Here is an 11,132-nt window from a genome sequence, read left to right on the forward strand (position 1 = left end):
AATGATTGAAAGAACGCCTCAAACTCCGACCTCAACCGTCGGCGGCGGGAAGGGGGATTCGTACTCTAAGGGCGGGAGCCCGCCCCCAGTGAGGGAAAGCGCTGAGTCATCCTGGCGGGGCACGTTGGGTCGGGGCGGTGCTCCGGCCAGATCCCCCTCCCCATTCCCCCGTCCGCACCCCCGGCCCGCCCTGACTCTCGCGAGAGCCTTACAGGCTATAAAGGCAGGGTCCCGCGCACGCTTCGCGTGTCTTCTTCCTCGCTGGCATCGGTCGTCTTTCTGTGGAATTGGTGAGTATGAGGGCAGCGCCCCACGCCCCGCCCGGCATCTTTTCCGTCTTCTCATCGGGGTCCGCCGAACTCAGCTGGGCTCCTCGGACAAAGAAGGCGGCCAGGCGAAGCGGCCCTCGTGTGGGGCTCCTTTGGGTGCGGGGACGAGGCTGAAACCAGAGGCTAACGGCAGCTTGAGTCTCCCCTACCCCCAGCAACACAAGCAGAAAGCGCTGATTGGCTTGGCGTGGCGTCTGGGCGGGTTGGTGGTGATGGAGTCCCCTGACGGGCGGGTAAGGGAAATTTCTCGAGTGAATCTGCAAACTGATCAGGAACTGAGGGCTAGCCGTCGGTCGTGTAGTAGAGGGAGAGGCTGTTCCCGGTCTTCAGGTGTGGAAAGTTACTAAGATTCCGTTCTTCGTCTTTATTTTTCCATCTGCAGAATGGGATTTGTAGTGATTCTAAATGCCCTCGGTGAAGACTGAGCACTCTTCTGCTGGACCTTTCTGAGGTGTTAGGCTGGGGCTGATGATGGCAGTGCAGGGAGGGTCCCAGAAGTGGGTTTTGGGGGAGTGGCTTTCACCAAGGACGTTCAAGGGGCGAGTTCCTGAAGGGGACACACCCGGTGGAAATCCAGCAGCCGCCCCGCCCCCGCGCTTGGTCGTGCTTTAGTGGACGTGGGGATCCCCTGGAAAAGCAGGTTTGAATAAGGAGGACATGTATATTAGGGTCACCTCCTGTGTTTGGTTGGGTTTTTTGGTTTGCTATTAAAGGTGTTAAGCGGTTAAAAAAAAATTGTCACAGTCTCTGTTCAGTCTTTTTTATGGTTGTAGTATTATGAACCAAGAATTTTGGGACTTGAAAAGTTAGCTTCTTGGGATTATCAAACTGATGATTTACTGGGTTAAATCTTACCTTGGTCTTGACCAGGGTGAATCCAGTGTTACATTGCTTTTTGGCAATAAATTGACTCTTGTTCTACTTAACATTTTTCCAGGACCTTGGTCCCTAGGTAAACTCACTTTTGAAGGGACTTCTGGGCTTTAAACACAACACTTAGAATTTTGAAATTGAGCAGATGCCATAATCTTGGTCTTGGCCTCTTAAAAAGTTGGATTGGCTTTAGGGTGTGTGTCTTGGGAAATCTACCCAGAGAAAGATTAAAGTGTGCTTCCCACGTTCTGAAGGCAGATGGAGGCGCAGTCCAGGGAAAGGGCATCGTGGCAGCTTCTGGGGCTTGGGTGCTTAGTGTTTATGGGATTGCACGTTTGGGTCCAGGTTTGAGAATTTCCACCCTTTTCTCTCTGTGTACACTTGTATAATAAACGTACACAAGAAAATGCAACAGATGATGGTTCAGGAACAGGAAGAGTTCAGTTTATAAAGAAATTTCCATTTTAAAGTGAAAACAACATTGTAAATCAACTATATTCCAATAAAAATTAAAAAACCTCAAATGCACAGTCCTGCCACTCAAAAATGAAAACGGAGCTGAGATTCAGAGATGTGTAATATTTTTGTTGGAAGAATTGGAAAGCTCAGTTTATGCTTCTTACTGTTATAAAAGTTTATGTGTATACTCAAGACCACTGCACAATTTCTCCAGCTGAGTCTCTTAAATAGATGAAGGTTGTTATCTAGAAAAGTAAGACTTGTTTCTAATTCACTTTCTCTTATTTTTTCCAGCTGATAGCACTATGTCTTCAGGAAATGCCAAAATTGGGCACCGTGCCCCCCAGTTCAAAGCAACAGCTGTTATGCCAGATGGGCAGTTCAAGGATATCAGCCTAGCTGACTACAAAGGTAAGAGTAATTAGGTTAATTAACATGGAATTACATTACAATCTAGGGAGGGCTTGTTCACTCTCTGTATCTCTTGTCATGTTTGAGTGTAAAATGATTTTTACATTTCATTTGTCTTTAGGATAAGAGGCTGTTGCCTTCCTATTGAATTGAAGTGGTGATTACCATCTGTGAACATAGGGTAGATCTCCCAAGTCCAAACTACTTCTGGAGAAGGCATGTTCATACTTCATTATATCTGGACATAATATCTCAATTATCTTCCCAATATTGCTCCTCAGTTATTTTACTGGAGATACACTTATTATCTTGTTTCAGTTTAAAGCCTTGGACAATTTAAAGCTTCAGAGCTCAAGTCTTTGGAGCTGTGAAACTGTTCAGTTTACAAAATGTGTGTCACGATTGAGGGTTTAGGCATGTTCCCTTGACATTTTACCCCCAGAGAAAAATTGATGTCACAATTGGAACAACTCTCCTTTCTGTTAAGTAGTTTCATGTAGACACCAGGCAAATACTAATGAGGATTTTTTTACTTTACTGCCCTAGAATAGCAAGGTATTCTGGGACAGTTCAAAATATGGATTTCCTAGAATGCAAACCTAAGAACTCAGGCGTCAAGTATACCTTTCTTGGTGATATAGCATTTCATAGAGTTAGCTTTTGGGTAAAACCTATGACGAGATTTCCTAACAAATTATACATACTGGTTGGAATGAGAGCAGATAAGTGGGGCCCTATGGAGGGAAGCTCCTCCTGGCAAACAAAAGTAAGTAGCACCATAGGGAGGTGACCCTGGCCCAAGGGTAAAGGCATGAGGTTTAGGAAGAGTTGCTCTGTGCCCTCCTGGGCTTGACCTGCTGAAGCTTGTTAGCAAAACCCTGGGGGAATGTTGAAGTGAATGTCAAAAGGACCAGCTTATTTTGATTTTGAAACATTGCTGGTATCTGGAAATGTGAATATTTGGAATTGTTGGTGAGAGACTGCTTTACAGGTTGAAGATCTACTTCAATTGGTAATCAGAATGACTTTCATAAAATTCCAACTAGAAATCCTATTACCTACCAGGAGAATTTTGGGAACTTTTGTCTTAGAAATTTTTTCTTTGCATGTGCATCCTATCAGACTTATTTGAACCATGTTTGTGGTGATTTAGGTGATCACTTAGACCTTACCTATCATGTTACTGTGGTTCACTGTGGAAAAATAGCCAAGGCTCTGACTTTGTCTTGTTGGTCTTGTTGCCTTGTGGCAGAGTATCCAGCAATTCAGCTCTTTCTGGGCACTGATTATATGAGTGTTGGCAGTAGATGATTGCAATTTTGGTTTTTCTTTTCTTCACTGAAGAACTTGGTGTTTTATGTTAATTTTAACTACCCAGAGAAGATCAAGATTAGACCAAACAGTGCTTATCTGTAGTTGGCAGCTAACATGGAAGAAGGAAAATAAAGCATGGAAATTGGAAGAACTTGTTCTTATGGCCGAGGTTCTACAGTAGCTGTGTTGAGCATCTTGGTGTTTTAACAGTTGTCTGCCATCAGTTTAAAAAGGCTTCATTTTTCCCATAGGAAAATGTCTTTAGGTTTACATTCTCTGCAAAGCAAGGAAATCTATTTCAAAGGGTAACTTGGGCATTTTTTTTTTTTTTCAGGAAAATATGTTGTGTTCTTCTTTTACCCTCTTGACTTCACCTTTGTGTGCCCCACGGAGATCATTGCTTTCAGTGATCGGGCAGAAGAATTTAAGAAACTCAACTGCCAAGTAATTGGTGCTTCTGTGGATTCTCACTTCTGTCACCTGGCATGGTAAATCTCTTGGTCCATTTGGCATGGGCTTATTTTAGAAAATTATTATGGATTTTTTTTTTTGTAGCTGTGCTGTGTGGCATGTGGGATCTTAGTTCTCCAGCCAGGGAGCAAACCTGTGTCTTATGCAGTGGAAGCGCGATAGAAGTCTTAATCACTGGACTACCAGGGAAGTCCAGGCATAGGAACTTGTAAGCAGCAACTGGAACCCGGAGGCTTTGGCAATGGACTTTTTCAAATATTGACTTCTGGCTCCTCATGGAAGGAGTGCAAATGCTCTGACTTCCTTTTGTTGCTTTTATAACTTAGCAGTAGAGGAAAAGCAGCTTGGGTTGCAGCTGAATGTACCCTGGTGACTTTAATTGGTCTCAGGCATTTACTACTGGGCTTCCCTCATAGCTTAGTCGGTAAAGAATCTGCTTGCAATGTGGGACACCCGGATTCGATTCCTGGGTTGGGAAGATCCCCTGGAGAAGGAAATGGCAGTATTCTTGCCTGGAATATCCCATGGACAGAGGAGCCTGGCAGGCTATAGTCCATAGAGTCGCAAGAGTCGGACACAACTTAGCGACTAAACCACCATTTACTGCTGGAAAAAACTTGAAAAGTTTTCTGGGGAGTTAGATTAGCAATGTTGGGGTGGGATAGATATAGTGAATGCTTTTATTATAGAAGAATTTGAATGAGTGTGATTGCATGTGTGTTTTTTTACTTTAGGATCAACACACCCAAGAAACAAGGAGGACTGGGACCCATGAACATTCCCTTGATATCAGACCCCAAGCGCACCATTGCTCAGGACTATGGGGTCTTAAAGGCCGATGAAGGCATCTCATTCAGGTATATATACACCAGGAAACTGGCTGATTGGCTGAAGATCTTTTATAAGTAGAGCTGTGATCTGTGGAGACTTTTCTTATTTCTTTTTTTTTTCCTGTTTTGCTGAGAAATAATTGATATACATCACTGTGTAAGTTTAAGGTGTATGGCATAATGGTTTCATTCTTCATGCAGGACCTAAGGTTCGGAAGGCCAGTTTCTGTTGATTTACTCTAACAGCAATTTCTAAAACTGTACTGTCTCTCAGACCTTTAATATTTTCTTCCAGGGGACTTTTTATTATTGATGATAAAGGTATCCTTCGACAGATCACCATAAACGACCTTCCTGTTGGCCGCTCTGTGGATGAGACACTGAGACTAGTTCAGGCCTTCCAGTTTACTGACAAACATGGGGAAGGTAAGCCAGTTTGCCCGGTGACAGGACAGTGGAGTGATAGGGTGGGAAAGATGGTGGGAACAAAGTCTACCGGATAGGAAAAGGGTTATTATGTCTCTTTAAGAAATTGCAGTCTCAGAATTATAGTGGTTTGTGGGGGTGAGGTAATAGAACAGCTTGGGGAGGAGAATATAAAGGCTTTTTGTTCCAACTGCATATTCCCAGCTTCTACCCTGCTCATTTAGAATTACTGCTGCATGCAGATTCAACTTGTTAAAGTGTAGGAGGATCTCATAGGTGTTAACATTTTTGTCTTTTAAAAATTCATTCTGTTGTGCAGGGTGTTTTTTGTATCTATAAGAATTATATATATAAAAAAAGAATTATAGTCACCAAATACAAAATTGTATAAATGCTCAATATAAAAATTTTTTTGGAAAAAAAATTTTTTTTTGAGGAGGGGTTAGGGCAAGAGGGTTTGAGATGAAATCTCAAGGTCCTTGTTTTCAGGATTAAAGATGATTTTGTGAGTCATGAATCTAAACATGACTGAGAAGATTGAATTTATGGTTTTTGTCTAGCATTCACTAGAGTGTAGGTCTTTCTTACTGCTCTGGTCCTTCTCATCTGAAATAATCTCATTGAAGTGTTTTTGATAAAGTAAGTCCTGAACTGCTTGCTCCCAGCCTCTCAGTTTATAAGACTGTAGCTTCTGAAAACTCCCCACTTTCACCCAGTGGAGTTGTTGCTTGTAATGAGACCACCTTATTCCAACTAAGAGTTTAGTTTTAAGAACAGCTCCTCAGTCTGCTACAAGTGCTGGATATGTAGGGGAAGGGGATCTTGAACCCCGCCCAGCCACCCCAGCTTAATGTAATTGAGGATATAAAATAGTTGTGATCACTGCTACTGTTCAGCTCTGATCTTATGAGTTACAGGAGGTGGAAGTTAAGAGTCTGGATTAGTGGTGTTTGGGGGACCCAAAAGTGCTAGTTTGGCTGGAGTGGAAGGCTAGTAGGTAATGGGAATCAGAAGGCACCATTTGCAGAAGTTTGTGTAGGCTTTGCTCTGGATTGAAGCAGACAGCTGCTGAGACTGCCCTCTGGTGGAGAATATTGGACTTTCCCTTGCATATATAGTATAGACTTTTTTTTTTTAATTAATTTTTACTGGGATAGACTCTTGAACCCAAGCTTTCATGAGTTGTGAAGCTTGCTTCTTCACACTCTTGTTGTTCTCTGCTGCTTTGCATCCCACTAAAACAAGCACAGCTTTCTGTGTGCAGTCTTTAATGGCTTATGATAGTTAGTGTTTGAGAGCCTGTGGATATCAAGCACTCTATATGACGTGCTGTCGTGTTATTTGACAAATAATCCTACAGTCCTGTTTTTAAAATTGAGATATGTGTTAGTTTCAGGTGTACAACATAATGATCTGATATTTGTATATCCTATGTTCCTATTTTTCTTTAAAATGTCTTTTATCTTGAATTTACACTTTTTGGGGGGGATCTTTGAGTGAACCTGTATTACATTTTAGCAGAGAAAGGGGTGAACTGACAATACTAAAAAGAAATTATTTTACTTAAATTCTAAGTTCCTATTTTTTTACATTTTTCAAAAATTAAATTTTTAAAAATTTATTTTTGTCTCTTGGGTCTTCATTGCTACTTGGGCTTTTCTCTAGTTGCGAGTGGGGGCTCCTCTCTAGGTGCTGTGTGAGGGCTTCTCATGGGAGCTTCTCTCGTGGGCTGCGGGCTCTTGGGCACGCAGGCTTCAGTAGCTGTGGCTCCTGGGCTCTAAAACTCAGTGGTTGGGGTGCGCGGGCTTAGTTGTTCTGTGACATGTGGGATCTTCGCGGATCAGGGGTGGAAATGTCTCCTGTGTTGGCAGGTGAATTCTTCACCACTGAATCACCAGGGAAGCCCCTGTGTTCCTGTTTTTAGGACCAATAAACCACTATCGAAACACTGCATGTATTCAGTTAATGGTAGAACTGGGATCAAAATTCAAAGCCCTCCTTTTTTTTTTACATAATTTAAAATGCTGAGAAAGGCATTGTTTAGAGCCTTCTGTGTTGGGGAGAGTTGTACTTCAGCTTCTATTGAAAGCTGGTAGATGTGGGACTCAGCCAGTTGTGCTGAGCTTCATATTAATTCTAAAAATCCAGCACTGTTGTGTATGAGTCCAAGTGTGGATCTTTCTTTCCTGTCATTGATTATTGGTACAGTCTTAAGTGCCAAGAGACCTTAGTGCAAGGATACTAAGTTGTCAAGGTTATTCTTTCTGGCTCATTATTCCTCCTATCTTTGTGTCGTGTAATTGGGCTCTTCTAAAGCTGTGTTTTCTTCCAGGACAGAAGAATCTTTGGTTTCCCTGGTGGTAAACTGCTGGGTCTGGTCTCTGATTTTATGCTGCTCTTTATTCTCAGATGCTTGTTTATACTTATGACCTGTGCTCTAACCCTTTGGTGGCACTAAAGGGAATGACTGACTATGTAAGGATCAAATGGAGATTTTGTAAAGCAGCTAAGTGCATCCATACCTTGTTCCCAGACGGCTGTTTGTAGTGTCTGACCTCTGAGGCTATGACATCCAAGGGGAGAAAAGGGCTTCGCTTCTCTCACTGGAGAAAGTGAGACTTTTGCTGCTTTGTTACTGGACTTTGGTGACTACATGTCTCCTGCAAGACAAAACAACAGGTGAAGAGTGGAATATCAGAGATCGCTCCCCCTATCTCACTTTCCTCAGGTTTTCCCAAGGAGCATTGCTCACTCAGGATCATAGGAAAGACTGAAGGTTATACTTTTCTGCATAAAGTGTTTGAGAGATTCAAACTCAGACCTTTTGCTTACCAAGGTATAGAAGGCAATGACTTAAACAAGCAGGACCTTGTGGCGGTGTCCTGCCCCTTTGTGTTTCAGGCATTCTTGTTTGGCAGAGTTAAGGAACACTGAGAAGGCAAACTGCTGCTTTCATATCTCTGAAGAGCCAGCTGATAGAAGCAGCAGCTTAGTGTTAGGGTTTACACAGTCCTAACTTTGTCATTTTTTAGCTTGTGTTTTTTTCTTGGGTTCTGGGGGTGGGTAAGTCAGTTTTTTTTTTTTTTGGTCAGTTTTTACTGTGGTTATATATGATATAATTTACCTTTTTAAGCGTTTAACTCAGTGGCACTAGTTACATCAGTGTTGTATATCTATCACTATTTCTCAGACTTTTTCATCATCCCAAACAAGCAGTTGGAAAAGGCAATGGCACCCCACTCCAGACACTTGACTGGAAAATCCCATGGGCAGAGGAGCCTGGTAGGCTGCAGTCCATGGGGTCGCGAAGAGTCAGACACGGCTGAGCGGCTTCACTTTCACTTTTCACTTTCATGCATTGGAGAAGGAAATGGCAGCCCACTCCAGTGTTTTTGCCTGGAGAATTCCAGGGTCGCACAGAATCGGACACGATTGAAGCGACTTAGCAGCAGCAGCAAACAAGCAGTAGTAGTAGTAACCAGGAAGAAATAACTCACCATTCCCCTTTCCCTCCAGCCTTTTGTAACATCTGTTCAACTTTCTGCATCTATGAATTTACCTATTTTTAATATCTTATATGAGTGAAATCATACAGTGTTTATCCATTTGTGTCTGGTTTCTTTCACTTGGCATAATGTTTTTAAGGTTCTCAAAAGTTTATCCAGGCTGTAGTATGTATAAGAACATCATTCTTTTTAAAGGCTGAATAATATTTCATTTTATATGTATACTTCTTGGTGGCTGAGACAGGAAAGAATCTGCCTGCAGTGCAGGAAACCCAGGTTCAATCCCTGGGTGGGAAAGATCCCCTGGAAAGGGGTGGAGCAACCCCCTCCAGTATTCTTGCCTAGAGAATCCCATGGACAGAGTAGCCTGTCGGGCTACAATCCATGGAATTGCAAGGAGTTGGACACAACTGAACAATTTTCACTTTTCCTGTGTATACTACATTTTGTCTGTTAACAGGTTTTTTCCACCTTTTGGCTATTGTGAATAATGTTGCTAAAATATTAGTGAATATATATGAATCCTTGTTTCTAGTTACTTTGAATATATACATAGGAGTAGAATTTCTGGGTCCTATGGTAATTCTGTGTTGAGATTTTTGAGGAATTTTCAGACTTTCCCATGGCACCTATACCATTTTACATCCCCACTAACAATACCAAGGGTTCTTTATATCCTTCCCAGTATTTACTTTCCGTCTTTTTTTTTTAAACTATAGCCATCTTAGGGAATATGAAGTGGTATCTCATTGTGGTTTTGATTTGTATTTCCCTAACGACTGGTAATAGCATATTTTCATGTGTTTATTGACCATTTATATATCTTTGGAGATACATCTATTTTCAAGTCCTTTGCTCATTTTTGAATTGTCTTTTTGTTGTTGAGTTGTGGGAGTTTGGATTTAATTTTGGCTATTAATCCCTCATTAGATATGATTTATAAATATTTTCTCCCATTCTGTGGGTTGTCTTCAAAGAATTTATGGATTTTTGGATGAACCTAGATCCCTTTATACAAAGTGAAGTCAGAAAGAGAAATATAAATATTGTATACAAACATGTATATATATGGAATCTAGAAAGATGGTACTGAAGAATTTATATAAGACATAGAGAACAGACTTACGAACATGGGGAGAAGGGAGGAGAGGGTGAGATGTATGGAGAGAGTAACATGGAAACTTATATTACCATATGTAAATTAGATAGCAAATGGGAATTTGCTGTATGTCTCAGGGAACTCTGTATCAACCTAGAGGGGTGGGATGGGGAGGGAGGTGGGAGGGAGGGCACATATGTATACCTACGGTTGATTCATGTTGAGTTTGACAGAAAACAGTTCTGTAAAGCAATTATCCTTTTTTTTTTTTTTTTGCAATTATCCTTTAATTAAAAAAGAATTTATGGTTTTAGCTCTTAGATTTTTGATCTGTTTTTAAGTAAATTTCTTGTATATGGTATGAATAGATGTCCAGCATCATTGTACATGTGGAAGTTCAGCTGTTTCAGAACCATCTTTTGAAGCCTGTTTTTCAAAAGATGCATTTTTGAAGCATACATAAAATTACAGAGAGCACATGAGTACCCATTTACTTACTACCCACTGTTAACAAAATCTCAAATATTTTGCCATACATGGTTTAGATAGATTGTTTTTAGAACAGCATAAAGTTGAAGCTGTTAATTTCTTTAAATTTCAGTTACTGCATGAAAATTAAAGTATAGTAATTGAGCCTTATGGTGAGGATTACTTAGTCTTGTACTAAAAGGCTGAATTGATCTGACTGGAGGGTAGGCCTCCTGGTACCTGAATGTTGAAGCCCTTTAGGGCTCAGATTTGGTTTTGAGGCATCCAGTTGTCCTTAGGAGGGTGGAGCTCACTACTGATCCGGTTATTAATCAGTTCCCTTTCTCTTGCAGTGTGCCCAGCTGGCTGGAAGCCTGGCAGTGATACCATCAAGCCTGATGTCCAGAAGAGCAAAGAATATTTCTCTAAGCAGAAGTGAGCATGGGCCATTTTAGGGCCAGGCTGCAGTAGGCAGCCTTGAAAACAAAACCTCTTTTGTCCTACTGTCATGCATAAAACCATTTTACACTCCGCCAGGATGTCTGTGGGACAGGACAGGCCTTTCCTGCAGGGGTTGGGGAGGCCAGCCTTTCTTCCTCTGGACGGCCAACTGATGTATACAGTAAGGGGGTATCACTTTTGATCTTTTGTAGTTTTATTAAATTTGAAATGAGACCTTGTTGAATCTTCATTGGTTGGGCGGGGGTGGGGGTGGGGCGGGTGGTAGCATTAGCCTTTGATTTTAAGAGGAATTTACTCTGCTTTCCTGCTTGGGGAGAAAATGAGGTGCAAGAGCTGCCTCAGAATCGTGAAATGATATTGAGGGAAAATGTACATAGACAACAGGGAAAAGAACAAGACCTGCTACAGTATCAGCCAAGGTGCTGCAGTTTATGCTGTAGGCTGGGTTGCAGTGAGGTTCTTGACATTTCCAGTACTACGAGGG

General features: G+C 41.8%; 1 protein-coding gene across 1 annotated transcript; it reads left to right on the forward strand.

Annotated features, from left to right (window-relative positions):
- The first annotated feature begins 158 nt into the window (after positions 1-158).
- Positions 159-10,861, forward strand: PRDX1 (peroxiredoxin 1). The gene is made up of 6 exons (XM_043877532.1): positions 159-290; positions 1,956-2,072; positions 3,721-3,874; positions 4,592-4,714; positions 4,983-5,113; positions 10,540-10,861. Exons 2-6 carry the CDS (start codon positions 1,967-1,969, stop codon positions 10,623-10,625), a joined length of 600 nt encoding a protein of 199 aa, XP_043733467.1. The 5' UTR covers positions 159-290; positions 1,956-1,966; the 3' UTR covers positions 10,626-10,861.
- Positions 10,862-11,132: the final 271 nt, after the last annotated feature.

The sequence above is a fragment of the Cervus elaphus genome, chromosome 20 (assembly GCF_910594005.1).
Source record: "Cervus elaphus chromosome 20, mCerEla1.1, whole genome shotgun sequence".
NCBI classification, from domain to species: Eukaryota; Metazoa; Chordata; class Mammalia; order Artiodactyla; family Cervidae; genus Cervus; species Cervus elaphus.